This window comes from Periplaneta americana, chromosome 3 (genome assembly GCF_040183065.1).
Source record: "Periplaneta americana isolate PAMFEO1 chromosome 3, P.americana_PAMFEO1_priV1, whole genome shotgun sequence".
In the NCBI taxonomy this organism is placed as follows: domain Eukaryota; kingdom Metazoa; phylum Arthropoda; class Insecta; order Blattodea; family Blattidae; genus Periplaneta; species Periplaneta americana.
Genome location: NC_091119.1, coordinates 150,204,720 through 150,221,345, shown reverse-complemented (window position 1 = coordinate 150,221,345; position 16,626 = coordinate 150,204,720). Strand labels below are relative to the sequence as shown.

At 36.9% G+C, this 16,626-nt stretch overlaps 2 protein-coding genes across 3 annotated transcripts; one reads left to right on the top strand and one right to left on the bottom strand.

The window, feature by feature from the left end:
* Nucleotides 1–648: 648 nt before the first annotated feature.
* Nucleotides 649–11,031, bottom strand: LOC138696616 (ribonuclease H2 subunit A-like). The gene is made up of 6 exons (XM_069821801.1): nucleotides 10,778–11,031; nucleotides 6,804–7,002; nucleotides 2,987–3,113; nucleotides 2,719–2,905; nucleotides 2,391–2,514; nucleotides 649–932 (listed from the first exon to the last, which is right to left on the bottom strand). The coding sequence occupies exons 1-6, from the start codon at nucleotides 10,941–10,943 to the stop codon at nucleotides 788–790; spliced, it is 948 nt and encodes a 315-aa protein (XP_069677902.1). The 5' UTR covers nucleotides 10,944–11,031; the 3' UTR covers nucleotides 649–787.
* Nucleotides 11,032–11,462: 431 nt separating this feature from the next.
* Srp54 (splicing regulatory protein 54) lies at nucleotides 11,463–16,387 on the top strand. 2 transcript variants are annotated; one of them, XM_069821800.1, is made up of 3 exons: nucleotides 11,463–11,783; nucleotides 12,447–12,611; nucleotides 13,929–16,387. In XM_069821800.1, the coding sequence occupies exon 3, from the start codon at nucleotides 13,972–13,974 to the stop codon at nucleotides 16,060–16,062; it is 2,091 nt and encodes a 696-aa protein (XP_069677901.1). In that variant the 5' UTR covers nucleotides 11,463–11,783; nucleotides 12,447–12,611; nucleotides 13,929–13,971; the 3' UTR covers nucleotides 16,063–16,387. The 2 variants fall into 2 exon arrangements, with proteins under 2 accessions (XP_069677901.1, XP_069677900.1); XM_069821799.1 differs by lacking the exon at nucleotides 12,447–12,611 and having other exon boundaries at nucleotides 11,464–11,783.
* Nucleotides 16,388–16,626: the final 239 nt, after the last annotated feature.

Genomic DNA, 16,626 nt, shown 5'->3' with positions numbered 1-16,626 from the left:
TGCAGATCAACTTGTTCGCCAGTGTGTATATAATTATGCGAGTTTCATTATACTATTTGGAATTAATTTTTTCCGAGCTGCTAAGTCTCATTTTGCCAATGTCTTCTTGCAGGTTGCTGCCTCTTATTGCATCCTGTACTATAGCATCACAATTGAGTCGTCTTCCTCTTCTCTTTTCTGTGTTGGTCTCCACTCCCATATCCTCAGAGGCTACTGAATCATTTTTTCATTTCTTCCAGATATTTCCCACACCTCTGATTTGTATATTGCGATATCTTCTACTACAGTAAAGTTGTGTAGAATCTTTTAGGGCCATATTCATAGACATTCTTAGCTTGGGCTTCCGGTGGATGATCAGGGAACTAACGTTTTTCGTATTCATAAACCAGTGTTAGCGATATGATTGAATCCCGTTCAAGTAACCACTCGATAGCCGGGACTAGTTTAGCACGCTCGTAGCATGGGCTAGCGAAATGTCTATGCATAGCACCCTTAGTTTCCTTAGAAATGCCCTGGTTCCTAGTAAGTTGGAGTTGGTAAAATCTTTTATCTTAACGTTAAAAAATATATACATACTTGTTACTAATTTCCTCAAAGTTGTGTTCATTATAAAAGTTTCCTTTAAGTAGATAGAAATATAACAGAAAATTCAGTATGAAAATTATTTTATTTCTTAAAACAAATACATTAATACATAACCTTACAATATTCAAATTGCTCAATTATCAACTTCCTATTAGAAAGATAAATCCAAATTCATTATTGTTTCTGTCTCAGACATGATTATTTACAAAGACTCTAATGTTGAAAGATTGCGTGTTTTAAAGAAATCATGTTTTGTTTTCTGTCGCTTATTATTGCTTGCTTGCTTAAAGTACGATGATATTTTTGGAGTTTGACTAGAACTGCCATTAGTGTCATCCTCTTCTTCCCTATCAAATATAAAAGAAACTTTTGAGTACTGAAACAATCCAGATTTATGAGGGGAAAAGAGCATTAAATAACATGCATCTTGGACAGACGATTGAGAACACAATCAGCAGAGAGAGTCACTTTGGGCTGGTAGAGGAAGTTGGATGTAGCTTAATTAACAGTCGGTGTGTGTCTTGGTTCACTGCACATTTTCAGATCTCTGATGATCCAGCAGCTAAGTGAGCAACCAAAGCAAGTCACACATTTGATACAAACTTACTTCCATTCAAGAAAAGTGCAGGCCACAGACCAAAATTGGTAACAATACTTTGTAAATTATAAATTATCTAATGTACTATTTTGGTGTAAATTTAAAATATAGTGTGTGTTTCATAACAAGATATCCAATTCAGGGATGGAATTTGAGTGGAGGGAAGGATTGAAAGTTCGTATAACCTTAAGCTCACAATTGATTTGATTTCAAGTTGCAGTTGTCTTTATGTTCCAGTTATGATATGTGGCTTTTAAACGTGTTCTAAAAATGATTTGCTTGCAATGGGCTGTACCATTTTTTTTTTTTTATACTAATGCCGCACGTATTGACATGGAGCGCCATTTGCGCCTTGTCTACATTTTGGCAATTGTGATGATGAATTCTTTTCTGAGGTTGGGCACCCTTTAAGTCGGATTCTGTTAGCCCTGTATGATAAGATGACATATGACTATAGAAGTAGGCAGGATTGATGAAGAGGTGGTGATGGCGAGATGAACCCAGAATCCAATGTCGAAAGTTACCCAGCATTTGCTCTTAATGGATTGAGGGGAAACCTCATCCAGGCAACTTTTTCCCAACCAAGATTTGATCTCGGGTTCACTTGTTTCACAGTCAGATACACTGACCACTACTCCAAAATAGTAATTTATAGAATGTGATTTATATATTATGACGGTGCTCTACCTCATTTTAGCTGCCTTTATAGGAACTTCCTGAGTAATCTGATTCCCAAATAAACACATGTGAAAAATCCACTACTTGGTTTTTGTACTCTCTACAACTGGATTCATTTGATTGTTATTTGTGGGGCCATCTTTAATCCAATATTTACTTAACACTGATTGTGAATATCGAAATACTCGAGACGCATTGAACAAGGTTGCATTAAATTTGAAAGACACTTGGAATTTTTTAAGGGGTGACACAGTCTATGCCTAGGCACTGCAGGAACAGTAAAACAATTTGAAATCAAAGCAATTTCAAACGTAAGTGATAAGCGTAGCCCAAAAGGGCCATTTTTAGGTCTTGAATTTGTCTCTGAAATGAATCATAAGCATTAGGAAACATTTAGTGTTACAATTCCTGATCTTTTCTCTGTAAATCTTTGTAATACAAAAACTTTTACATCTGAAGAAGAATGCTATGGTACTTGAGAACAGATCATTCCATACTTTTAAATCTGACAACATGTTCTTCGACTTACCATTCCACAAGGGCACAGTGGTCCTGCAAAATTTTTCCAGCTGTAGACCAACTGAATCTAACTAACTGAGGAAATCCGAATACAGGATCTATGTTCTTTGCTAAGAATGCTTTTGTTACAGGATCTAAACAAAAGAAAAGTAACATACCAGAATAAGCTGTCTTATTATTATCATTATTATAACTAATCAAGTAAATGTTTTGTAAAACACTGTCCATTTATTTATTATTGTCACTTATAATTAAATTAATATTTTATATTCCTACTCTATAGGTCCCATTTATGTAACAAAGAGACAAATGTGTATGAAATACATCACACCCTTTACCGTTAGGGTAACCACTTCCAAAATCTTCATATGTTGCTTCAATGCCTTCTTGAAATGTCCATATTTTCAAGGCTCTGTCTCTGGAAACTTTGGCACAGATACTTGCCGCACTCACAACAGGGTAAATTGCATCGGCTTTCTTTGCGACTGTTATCTTAAATTCTGGAAATATCGCTGTAAGTTTTTCCTGTAATATAAACCAGATATAATTAATGGACAATAATAATGAAAATTCATAATATGAAACATATAATGACTTAAAAACTACCTGATACTTCTCTGGCATTCCAACTGTGTCAATATACACTTCACTAATATTTATGCCAGATTCCTTAGCTTTTGTTATCAGTTTCACTGTTGCATCTTGTGCTACTTGATTCAGTGAATGCTTTTGCCTGAAAATGTACAACAAAATACAAAACTGTGTTAAAATACGAGTAATGCCGTAATTTTCATATAGTGAATACGAGCAAGAAAAAATATTGAAAGGCAATCACATTATGATACTACTTTAATGTGTTTCAGAAGGAACTGACCATAAGCCCAATACAGGGTGGGTTAAAAATCGATTTCCCCAATAGTCATTCTTAGACTTCATACTTGTACACATAGGCCTATACAGATGTTATAACGAATAGCTGTGAATTATATATCGAGAAACATGGCCTCCATTTTGAACAATATCTGTAAAGAAAAGCGTAATCAAATGTAAAGAAGTGTTTGGGGAAAGCGATTTTTCACTCACCTTGTATTTAAGCTGGTTTCATATACAAGGTTTTCATAAGTAACGAATAATGCAAATAAAACTAAAATTAACTCATTTTTTTAAATTGCTTGGACACGTCAAATTTAATATTTTGAAAGGAAAATTTTACAAAAAAGAAACAAAATTTTCAGCCATTATTGTACAGGATGCGACATCGACAAAATTTTTAAACGGCAACATATTATTTTTTCTTTTTTTTTTTCTGAAAGGTTGGTACCTTATTTAGTTTCATTAAATTTGTTTTATACAAAACGTTTGGTTGCTATGGGAACAGTTTTATTGTTGGCTTGTTTAATGTATTTTCTCCACAATCTATACAACTAGTTAGGTTACTAGTTTAAAACAGTTATCTGTATATTTGCCATGTCACATCATCTGCCACTATTTCACATGTGTCAATGCATGCCTTATTTGCTGGCACGAACATAGGCTCAATCGGTGGTCCAGGGTGCAGAAGGATTTTGCATTGTGCTTGTTGACATGCAGAGTCTTCTTGTACTGAATGAAGGTTAGTTACAAATGGCGAAATGTCTTTAGAACATGCACTATATAAAACAGATTTTGCACTCTGCGATTTTTCGGTATTTCTAACTATTCTAAGATTTGACAGTGTCCGTGGTGCAACAGGACCTGTGTATTAGTCTCATCATCAAGCAAAGACAGGCGTGGGGAGTCCATCTATTGAACCCACTATTAAGAACTATTCTTCAGAATTGGCGAATAGCTCTTGGTAACAGATCCTACATTCTTCCTTCACATTCTCTAATGATGGAACAAACCTGTATCTCTCAAACTTCAGATATTTCTGCATTAACTACATGATGCAAAAGATAATAATAATCGAATAATCGTGCATAACTAAATAGAAATAATGCTAGGACTATATGCTTATTCTGAGAATAAAGTTGAGTACATGAACTTCTCAAATAGTTTTCATATATGCTAGACATTCCCTTTTACAGTTAATTAATGAAATCCTCTAAATGTTTGCTCAGTAAGTCTATTAATCAATCAATCATTTATTTAATGTCACGAGCAACAGCTTGGAATAGACATATGTTCTAAATTAGAAGAGAATACATAAAATATTTGACATAAAAAGGAATAAATAATGGTTTGCAGTAAGTGTCATCATCAGTTTACACTTAGCGGCAAAAAGAATGGGCCGGCCCTGCAGCACTTTGAAGCATAAAAATTATATCATCAACACTATAAAGTCTAAGTTCCAGAGACATAACATTGCGCATGCTCGTCTCATCAAAGCCATAGTTCACCAGGTGACACATAATTAAACCATTTAAATTTCCTGTATTTTAAGAGTCTAAAATATGCAATAAAATCGAATGGCGGGTTGATTCTAGATACATCAGGGCCCTTGAAGAGTGAAATAATAATAAAATTGATAAATACAAAATAAACCGGAGCAAATATGAACAGGAAAACCATGTATTATGCCGAACTGATACGAACAGTCACAGTAGCGTGAGTCGTTACGGCATTGGTCTATTAAACAAGTTGGTAGTAGTAGCTCAAGGTTCGAATCTCTCCCAATCTTCTTTTTTTTTGTTACAAATTTGCCATCATATGTCTCGCAAAGCTATAATTAGAATATGCCCAAACTCTAATAAATAATAAACCTCCCTCTCTCTTTCAAGCAATACTGCTATCTGTTAATACAACATTCTGTCTCGTCATTACGCTTGAAGATGGCACAGAAACAATAACTCATTGCCCTAGTTCGCATAGGTTATTCTGCATATGGTACTCTCCGACAGGACTTCGATTGGAGAAATGACATTTTCTCAGACCAGATAATTGTCTCCAGTAGCATTCTGCGTATATTACTCTCCGACAGGACTTCGATTGGAGAAATGTCATTTTCTCCGATGAGGTAATTGTCTCCAATAGCAACAATAGTACTGCCCTAGTTTATTGTATGAATGGCCACCGATACGTTGAATTCTTTGTGAGACGAATTATTAACAAGTCGGGTTGCGTGAGAATCGTGTGTTGGGACTGAGTGTCATACGATGGGATAGGATTTCTGGAACGCATCCACTGGCGGTTTACAGCAGAAGTCTACGAACACATTTTGGCAAATGTAATGATCCCTTCTGCCCGAAACCGATATCCAGAAGGAACACTTTTCTTCCAGCAGGTTAATCATCCGATACACACCGCCAACCAGATTCAAAGATGGTTTATGAGGAGGTGTGATGTCGACCCAGTCGACTGGCCTCCAAATTCACCAGATATGAATCCGATTCAAAATTTGTGGGCTGCAGTCAAAAGGATCCTACGCTCTAATTGGGCAGAAATAACCACTCGTTCGGACACCTGAGGAATTGTGGGACAGAGTTCTAGATGCATGGGAGGAGATGGCCAAGAATTTAGACCTGTTCCATAATCTTGTGGACTCCATGCAGCGCAGAATGAGGGCAGTTGTTGATGCAGGTGGTTTGTGGACGAGATACTAGTCCCCACCACAGGCCTTGTTTTGTTAATATATTAAAAAATTGTTTGTTTTTGTTAATTTAATTATTTATTTGTGTTTGATATGCGTCCGGTTTTTTATGATGTGAAACAAGTATTTTTGTTTATACAGGCCAGGTCTCGCCTATTAATAGTCCACAGGTGATGGGCAATAATATTTTTACAAGGCAGGCATAACGAAGTTTGTTAACAAAAGTAAAAGTAAAAATAAAAAAATAATAACTTTACCGTACTGGGAGGTGAACTCTCAACCTCTGGTACAGATGTCAGACTTCTTACCACTGTGCCACACACTGTTCGTAAGGTTTATTACATTATAGACGGACGTCTTTCACTGAAGAGACACCACAGCAATGCCTTGCACTGGGTTATGTTTACACGAGTGAACCGCGCGATAGAACTTAGCATTTCTATCGACCAAGAGTCAGCCCATTCTTTTTGCCACTAAGTGTACATAACATATGTGTAAAAACTTAGAATTGGAAAATTAAATACACATAAAGGGGAACAACTTACTAAAAATAATATTTTGAGGATTCAGGTTTGTTAAGAGCTTTCAAAATGCCTTTTCCTCAGAGGTAATATTTTTTTACTTAATGTGTTTTGCTTGTAAGCCAACAATATGCAGAACCTATTAAAATATAGAGTACCATAGCCAAGTCGTTTCTTTTCGACAACAAGACCTACTTAGTTATGCCCTTACATGTTCAAACATCTACTTCAGATAAGGGTAGATAATGGACAGGTATCTATCAATTTCAACACTATAAAGTAGAAAAGGACTGAAGAAAGTTAAATGCTAGCCTTCTACTGTGAAGAACTGTACCTTCGAAACATGCTATTGCAGATGTTGTTGGGGGAGATTGCTTCAATAGCCCATCCGACAGATTCTTGTTCATTACACAATTTTCCAAATATGATTTCCCTCTTTTCTTCTGTAAGACTTTTAGAATCTGCACAACCAACTTCTTTGAAAATTTCAGCTTTACTTAATGGGCAGTAACATATACCATACACCATAGGACCTATGAAAAAAATATATACATTGAAGTAAAAATAAACATACAATGACATCATCCCATGTGAGGATCCATCCATTTATTTGAACTCTATTAATTTATATCCGATTGTTCACACAGTAACACCTGTAGGGGCATGGATGTAGCAGAAGTATTGCTTCTCCTTTTATTTTTGGAGAAAAGATTTTTTATTTGTATACAGATAAGTCAATTATTAGGCTATTCGTTTTTCTTATACGAGGCCTGTCTAAAAAGTATCCGACCTTTAATTTTCCCGCGCAAAGTAGTGATTCTAAGGCGGCGCCACTGTGCATGGTGGAAGGAGGAACCGTAATGCGCATGCTTGAATTTTTTCACCGCATTCGCTTGTGCCAGTCACTGGCTGGTGGTCGCCAAGTAAGGTGCTGTTCTAAGTGTTTGTCGGATTTAGTTTTCTCGCAAGATGACTGAACGAATTGAGCAAAGATACTGCATCAAATTTTGTCAAAGGCTTGGTGATTCTCAAAGTCAAACAATTCGTAAGATTCAGCAGGTATTTGGAGAAGATGTGATGGATGTAACACAAATTAAGGAGTCGTTCAACCGATTCAAAGATGGCCGCACATCAGTGGAGCGTGAGCAGCGTTGTGGCAGGCCCCAAACTGCTCGGAGTGCAGCTGTTGTTGAGAGGGTGCGAAATTTGGTGATGGCAGATCGTCGTTTGACCGTGTTGGAGATTGCCGAAGAGGTTGGAGTGAGTAAAGATTCTGCACATGCAATTTTGCGTGATGATTTGAACATGAACCGAGTGGCTGCGAAATTCGTGCCCAAGTTGTTGTCCCCGGAACAAAAAGACCTCCGTCGTGACGTTGCACAGGACCTTCTGGACACCGCCAACACTGATCCTGGGTTTCTGGAGATGAGTCATGGGTGTACGGGTACGACCCAGAAACAAAAAGACAGTCGTCGCAATGGAAGCATCCTGAGTCTCCAAGGCCGAAGAAAGCGTGGCAGGTGCGAAGCAAAATCAAGGTGATGCTGACTGTTTTCTTTGATGTCCGTGGAATTGTGCATCACGAATACGCACCGGAAGGACAAACGGTGACAAAGGAGTACTATCACGATGTTCTCCGGCGACTCCGTGATGCAGTTCGGCGCAAAAGACCAGACATGTGGACGGTGAACAACTGGCACTTGCATCACGACAACGCCCCCGCACATTCATCCCAATTGATCCACACTTTCTTGGCCAAACATGGAATTACAACCATTCGCCAATCTCCCTACTCTCCAGACCTGGCTCCTTGCGACTTCTGGTTGTTTCCAAAATTGAAGACACCACTGAAAGGATCCCGTTTTGAGAGTAGAGAAGAGATAATGCGGAACGCGACGACGGAGCTGAACACCATTCCAAAAGAAGACTTCCAGAGGTGTTTCCGGCAGTGGAAGGATCGGTGGGCTAAGTGTGTGCAAGCACAAGGGGCCTACTTTGAAGGGGATTAGGGTCCCAACCCCGTCAGGTATTTTAAATATTATTTCTGGCTAAAGGTCGGATACTTTTTAGACAGGCCTCGTATATTATTTCGTGTATATATAATGTTTTCACTCTGGATGAATTTGAATGTGTGGGTGATCCGGTGATGTGTGATGTTTGCTTCCAAATATACCTGCTTGTCACAATGGGAAAAAAAGAGAGGCAGATACAGAAGCATTATGCTTTCTCTCTCAGAATATGTAACTAGCTATTATCCAACAAATCTTCTACATATGAGGAGAACCAATCGGAGATCGCTGAGGCACTGTAATATAAATGGCTTGTGCGAGAGAATGACGTCTCATGTGAGAGATATATGGCAATACTGAAGCCAGAGGGAGGGAGAAATCAGTTTCCTGCCGTGTTAAATATTTATCACGTTGTAGTTCCTAAGATAGTCCATCAATTACACTGTAATTTTTATGATTGATAGGTGAATGTCTGAGGAAAGCCTAGAAAAAATTCAAAATCAAAATCATTTTTGAAAACAGACAGAAAAAATAGTAACTTCGAAGTGATCTGTTCAAAATAGACATTTACACCTTCAAAAGTTGGTAAGTGGCAAACTGTTTTGTTTTTACGTAACATGGGGGGGGGGGTGTCAAAGTGAGAGAAATGTTGAAAAATAATGGAAATTACTTTTAAAAGTTATTGCTACTCAAAATCTCTACTGGTTTCCGAGTTACGACGAATTAAATGACCGTTTTCGCTTCGTCAAAGGATTTAAGACTCAGCCTCTTGTCTGTTAAAAGAGGAAGAACGCTGGAATATTAAAAAAAAAATAACTCGTAAACTCTAAGTATCAATTGTGCGTGATCTGCATAAAACACAACTTTTTGTCTCTCTTTCATCACTACCATTTGCTTTACTGAACAACAAGGTGAAACAGAAATATTCTTTCACATGAACGAGAAGTGACCTGCTTTTTGTGCAACTATAAATACAGAGGAAGAATGATAAAAGTGTGTGTGTCAGCTTGAACATGCGTGTTTCTTTTCTGTTTTCTAGTATCTACTTGTCTTGAGTGATACAGGCATTCTAAACAATAGCGCTATTCTTCCAGAATGCGTTAAGAGCGAACACTGCACTTGTAATAATTGTACCGAGGAAATGGTTTGACTTAAAATTATGTTTTTTTTTTATAAATGCATTCTCTTTATATCTGTCAAGCTATTGAATTTCAGAATTAAATAAATGCCCAACTGTCAATGTCCTCTTTGATAGCAATATTTATTTATTAGGTAACGCTGTACTCTGTGATTTGCGAGAGCTGTGAAGCCGCTAAAGGTCATGCAGGAGATTTGCCATGGAGAATAGCGGCTTCCAGCCTCGTTTCTGACATTTCTCCATTGTATTGACAACAAGGATCAGTCAGCAGCACACCATCGATACAGTTTTCATCCAGATGGCTGCATATCTGCGATTCAGCCAGCAAAGAAACGAAAACCAATGTCTGTGGTTAACAGAATGACTAAAGAGGATTTTTTCTCATCCCCAGTTTTGGAAACAAGTATTATAAACCGAAATAGCCTATATATGTAGCCTAAATGGAGAAAAGGTAAAATGGCTCGACATCCATTGGCTACAGCTGCGTATGGATAAACCGAAAACTCTGTTCATTAAATACAATTTTCAGGAACAATCTTTTTCTTGAAAGTAAATATGAAAAAATTCTGGTAGAGGACAACTACCAAGCACTCAGTTGAAATCACAATGCCATTACTTTACCCAGGACAAAGAAAAGAAGAAGAAGGATCTTTTGGATCTCTTAAAATATGTACCTTCAGAATCATCACACCATACTGGATGCTGGACTGTGCGGTGACGTCCTATATGAATTCTTCACATTCAAAACTACCAACTCTCCGAAAATTGGTAACTGTGAATTACAGGAACGCCACTTCTTACCTTTTTCAAAATCGTTGAAGTAAACTATAAAACGAAAGTATTAAAAAAAAAAATCGTGTTAGAAGATTGAATTTGTGTATTTTTGGTCCAGGGAGCATCCGCTTTTTGGTGGAAAGATAATTCGTTTGGCGTGTTTCTTAACTGAAATTATGAAATGGCGTTCCTGTGTTTCACATTTAATCTTGGATTTATAGTATTAACTATTAGAAATTGATGTGATCATTGGGAGAGCTGTATGCCCAGCCATCCTACCCTAAATACATTATTACTCTAAGATTCATATAATTCCAATTTTAAGCCGCTGTAGAAATATTCAGAAGCAATCACACTAAAGCCAATATTCTTTTCCACTTCTTTTACCTAACACTGGGCCTCTTCCTGCTTCATCAACTCCTAAAAGACAAGGTTCATCAAAACATGATTTCGGCATATTTGAGAATAGCATAAGATTTTGAGAATTATCGCTTTTCACAAAATATGTTTCTATATCTTCAGCTGATGATATTTTAACGTTTTCCTCCTCCATACTCGCAGATTTAGGTTAGATCACAAACGCTTCAAAAACAATTCTTACAAATCCCGCCACTTTTGGTGGACCATTTTCATGAGGAAGGGTTGCCAACAATATAACGCACTTAAAAGGAATAGCTTGAATACCAATAATCTATAAAGGATCATATAAAAGAAAGAAAGAAGGCGAAATGAAGGGCATAATTTGAAGTTGTTAAAAAAAAGGTAGAAGATATAAAAAAACATGGCATAGCGACCTTCTTAATAGTAAAAAAATATAAACCTTTTTTTTTTTTTTAAAGAAGGTCTCTTGAAACAGTTGACTTATACCATCAAAATTATGGTACTTCTTCAAGTCTATAATCTGTATTTCTAATTTCGTTATGAAAAGTATTTTAATAATATTAATCAGTTCATTTCTATAGTATTGTCTCTCTTCTTACTCAGTAGGTTGGTAAATTTGTGAATATCAGAATGTAAATAAATACAATACTGAATGTTGCCAATATGGTTGACTGGTGTAGCATTGTAGCCAACAACACTATAATAAAAGTGATCATATAAGTAATTTTTAATCTAGATGTGTAGCCGAAAGAGTTAATTAGAGATTTTATTGCTTCATATATTAAATTATAACTTCAGTTTGATTCATAATTGACATTTCACTGCTATTAATATTAATATACTTGCGGACTTTATGTAGCATAATAGTGCTTAAAGTGTGCAAGCCTGCCGCTCTGGTTTCGTCATTGTAGAATGTGTGCAGAAAAATATAAATGCAAGGGAGGCGTACGATTTTGTGTTGTGTTTGTGTAACGAGAATGCTACTAGTATAGACATTTAATAATTGAAAGAAGTAAGTATTAATTACTGTTATATTGACTTTGGAATTGTGACTGATTTTAGGAGTTTCATTAGGTGCCATGAGTATTTCAGTATAGTGTTGCTGGACAGTATAAACAAGTTCTTGATATACGTATATACAACTTCGGCATATAAGTTGCGACAATAACATGCAATTCATTATAATTTCGAACGTTGATACTAGAGTTAATACAGTCGGTTACACTATGGGTAAATTGTGTAACTTTTATATCAAAATGCAGTAGGCCTACTGTTTTCTGAGGTAACCGGTAGTCATTAACAGAGTACCCAGAAATGTGTAGTACCGGCGTTTTTGTTTTGAAGATTATGATTGAAATTGGTGTCGTCGCGTACATTCCATTTTTTTTAATCTTGGTGTTATTACTGTAGGCCTAAGCATACTAATTTTAATGCATGGGTTTTATTTGGTTAGAGCTGTAAGTAGTACTCAACGACAATTCCACTTATGTTTACATTATTATTTATATGAAAGCAGAATTCTCAATACCATTTCAGCGTTCGGTGTCATTAATAATGGTGTCATATCCATATAGTTACGACATTCTTGTTTTCGTACACATATATTTATAATTCATTCATCAGCAGGGCTTTAGTTGGAAAATTAGTACTGGTACTCACCTTTAAAATTTTCCAGACTGGCTCGAAGGGATGCTGTTCTGCAGTCGGTTTTCTTTTACGACAGGAGAATTCTTCTGCTGATCACCTTACAATTGATAGCCAGGATTTCACATATGGCAGTGGGTTGAATTCAGAAAGAGGAGGTCCAGTTAAATTAGTGAGCATCAGATCAGCTATACCGGTATGTTCCATCAAAAGAACATTTATTTTTTTTACTTTATTCTTTAACGACACTGTATCAACTAATAGATTATTTAACGTCGATGGGTTTGGTGATGCGAGATGAAACCGAGGATTCGTCATAGATTACCTGACATTCGCCTTATGGTTGGGGAAAACCTCGGAAAAACCCAACCAGATAATCTGTCCAAGCGGGATCGAATCTGTGCCTTGGCACAACTCTGGATCAGCAGGCAAGCACCTTAGCTGACTGAGCTATGCCAGTGGCTCAGCATTTCTTATTGGAGTTACAATCTCATTCATGGAGCTAAATGACTGTCCACACTCAGCTGTTGATATAGAAATAGTGTTCGAAGCGCAAAGAAGTGGCAGTAGACAATATGGCTTTCTTTCGTAATTTCTATATTCTTTGTACTCCCTGAGAACTCTAATAATTTTTCTGTTATCTGAGACTCTAAATTGATTACAGAGGTGCACTGTACTTTCTTCTTCATACATCACATCTGGCTATTCAGGCCATTTGGGATAAATTTAACACAGTTAAGTGACAGAGAAGATCATTATAGTTAGAGCTACACTATTTTGCAAATCTTAATTTATTCTTCTGTGAGACGACTGAGTAGTTAATAGTATTTATTCTAAATTGACTGCAAGACTCCTATACAACTGTCCTGCATTAATGCTTTGTCTAACTAATCTCTTTCTTCAATGTTAGTCTCCTCGTCATTAAGTATATGCGATTATTTCTATTCAGTAAATTTATATAATTTTATCCAAACAAGTGGAACAGCAGTACCGGTGAGTACCGGCCTAACTAAAGCCCTGTTCATAGGTATTATTATCATATGCCATTAGAATAACAAAATATATTACCGGGTACACTATATTCATTTTATGAATAACTTCTTATTTCTGTAGTCTTCATATTGTTCTTGTATTCATTTAAAAACGTCACTAAGATCTCGAAGTCATGAGAAATAATAAAAATTGCCTATCTATAGTACTTAAAACCTATAAAATTCTTTAATATGTCATCATTTACAACCTGGAAATAAAAAAAAACTCCGATATCACTTTATAGTATCAGTGACTTTACCACAACATATAAACATTTCAAGTTAAGTTATGGAAATTGGCGCAGTTAAGGAAGTTTGAGAAATGCTGAGAGAATAACTTATAGGAGGTCTTATGCTAATTCTGAAACACATAACTATTCTCATTATAGAGAAAGTAGATCATGTTATTTTTAATTTATGTGAAATCGTATTTTATTAATATTGTCAGTATAATTAATTTATATTTCTTTCTTTTTTTTCAGCTCTACTATTTCAAGTATTACAGAAGTATATAGGCCTATCACCATGACCGGAAGTAGCAAAGTGGTTCAGATTACAAATATCGCACCTCAAGCCACACGGGATCAGATGCAAACATTATTTGGTTATCTTGGCAAGATTGAAGATATAAGACTTTACCCAACCATTCGTGACGTAGCAGTACCTGTCCAGTCTAGAATATGTTATGTAAAGTTTCATGACCCAGTCTGTGTTGGTGTCGCGCAACACATGACAAACACTGTTTTCATAGATCGAGCACTTATTGTGGTCCCATTTCAGAGTGGTGAAATCCCTGATGAACAGAGAGCATTGGAATTAACAAACCAAGGAACAATGGTCCCTGGATTATTTCCTGCAGAACCCAAACTCCCTCCACATGTTACTAATCAACTGGAAGGATTACCACCAAATCAAGTTGTGACAACTCATGATCCAAGATTAGCATCCAATGGTTTGCCCTTGTATCCTCCACTACCAGCAACACTTGATGGTAGACGGATAGAGGAAATACGTAGGACTCTTCTTGTAGCTGGAATTGAAATTTCAGTGTCAACACAGCAATTAATTGATTTCTTTACGAATGCAGGGGAAGTTAAATATGTTAGGTTTTGTAACCGGGAGGGTGATACTGAGCGATATGGATTGGTAGAATTTTCAGACCAGAACAGTATAATTACAGCATTACAAATGAATGGAAAAGATTTGAATGGTAAAAATATTAAAGTTTATCACTCAACGCAAGCAATAGTTAAACCTCAAGCAAAAAGCAATGAAGCTGCCCAGAGAGAAATAGAGGAAGCTATGTCCAGAGTTAAAGAGGCACAGAATCTTATATCAGCTGCTATAGACCCAGTTATTGGACTTCTTGCAAAAGAAAAGAAGAGGAGTCGCAGTGGTTCTCGCTCTCGACGATCAAGATCACCATCACGTGGCAGAAGGAGATCTCATTCCCGCAGCCGAAGAACTAGATCAAGATCGAGAAGACGGTCCCGAAACAGGGGACGTTCACGTTCTAGATCAAGAAGATCACGTTCCAGATCTAAACGTTCTCGTACGAGGTCACGTGACCGCAAGAGGAGATCGCGCAGCTCAGGTCGCCGTCGTCGAAGTCATTCGAGGTCACGTTCGCATAGCAGAAGACGATCTAGGTCAAGATCTCGGAGATCTCACTCAAAGTCTAAATCAAAATCCAGTTCAAAGAGTCATGAGAAATCTAGAGATAAGAAAGATGATAAGAAAGATAAGAAGGATGATAAGAAAGATAGGAAAGAAGAAAAGAAAGATGAAAAGAAAGAAGAGAAGAAAGATGATAAAAAAGAGGATAAGGAAGACAAAGATGGGAAGAAGGAGAATGATAGTAGAAAAGAAGAAGACACAGAAGCAAAGCCTGAAGACGCTAGTAATGAAAATGAATCTGTAGAAGATACTGTAACTCATAATGCTGAAGGGAAAAAGGAAAATGAGTCTGACAGGGAGAAAGAAAAAGATGTAGAAAAATCTAAAGAGAAAAGCAAGGAGAAAAGTAGAGATAAGAGTTCGCGTGAGAAATCGAAGTCTACAAGAGGTTCGTCAAGGTCTCCATCCAAATCTCGGCACCGTTCTCCTTCACGTCGAAAGAGTCGTTCTCCAGCCAGGAAAAAGAGCAGGTCACCATCACGCAGAAAGAGTCCACATTCCAGGCGCAAGAGTCATTCACCATCACGGCGCAGAAGTGGCTCCCGTTCCAGGAGGAGGAGTAAATCTCCATCTCGTTCTAGTCACAGTAAGCATTCTCCTTCAAGAAGACGATCGAGAAGTAGATCTAGAAGCAGACGTGATGGAGACAGGAAGAGAGACAAGGAGAAGAGTCATGATGTGGATAAGAAGGATAGAGATAGCGAAAAAGAGAGAAAGAAGCGAGATAAGAAAGATACAACAGAGAGAGAAACTGAAAAACCCCCAGGAACCAAGGTTCCACGTAATTATGATGAAGAAGAAGAGGGGTTTGATGCCGCTGACAATGATAAGGATGCCAGTGAACAAAGTGAAGGAGAGGGAAGTAATGGTGAAGAAGAAAGGAATGCAAGTGATGACCAGGCTAATACTGAAGATATGGATATATCAACTTCACCTTAAAAACTGTTTCCTTTTATCTTCATAAAATAACTGTATATTTTGTTTTACATTGTGTGTAGAATGGCAAGTTATCTTGCAACTCCTTTTTGTTTCCATTGTGGTGTGTAAAGTCTTCATTAGAATTACACAATATTATATAAGAACTCTTTAGTTTTAGTTTATACTGAAGGAATAGTTTTTGAGTGTGTAGTTTTCTTTCTGCTAGTTTGTGATTTACATGAATTATCATCAGAATTGAATATATTATTAATTTTATGTCTCTCTGAAGTCATTACCAGGGTTATTGTAGGACTCTGAATGATTACAATAAAATAAATATAAACAAGTCTTGTTTTCTTTTTCAAACATAAGACATTTTGGTAATTCGGTAGAAAATGGTAGAAATATGATGGACATCAGTGATATCGAGGATCAGTGACGAATTAGATTTGGTTTGTAGGATGCATATTTTCCGGGCTAGAGGGCTGTGGTCTGTTGGTGTTACAACCAAACGTTTCGTCCACTCCGGTGGACATCTTCAGTGGCGTGGTACACGTGTGCGGAGAGATCTGCTGTGTGTATCAG

Coding starts and splice junctions, on each gene's coding strand:
- LOC138696616 (XM_069821801.1), bottom strand. CDS start 10,943: ATGGAGGAGGAAAACGTTAAAATATCATCAGCTGAAGATATAGAAACA. Junction 7,003..10,777: donor AGGAAGAGGCCCAGTGTTAG/GTAAAAGAAGTG, acceptor TTTTTTTCATAG/GTCCTATGGTGTATGGTATA. Junction 2,906..2,986: donor GAATGCCAGAGAAGTATCAG/GTAGTTTTTAAG, acceptor TTTATATTACAG/GAAAAACTTACAGCGATATT.
- Srp54 (XM_069821800.1), top strand. CDS start 13,972: ATGACCGGAAGTAGCAAAGTGGTTCAGATTACAAATATCGCACCTCAA.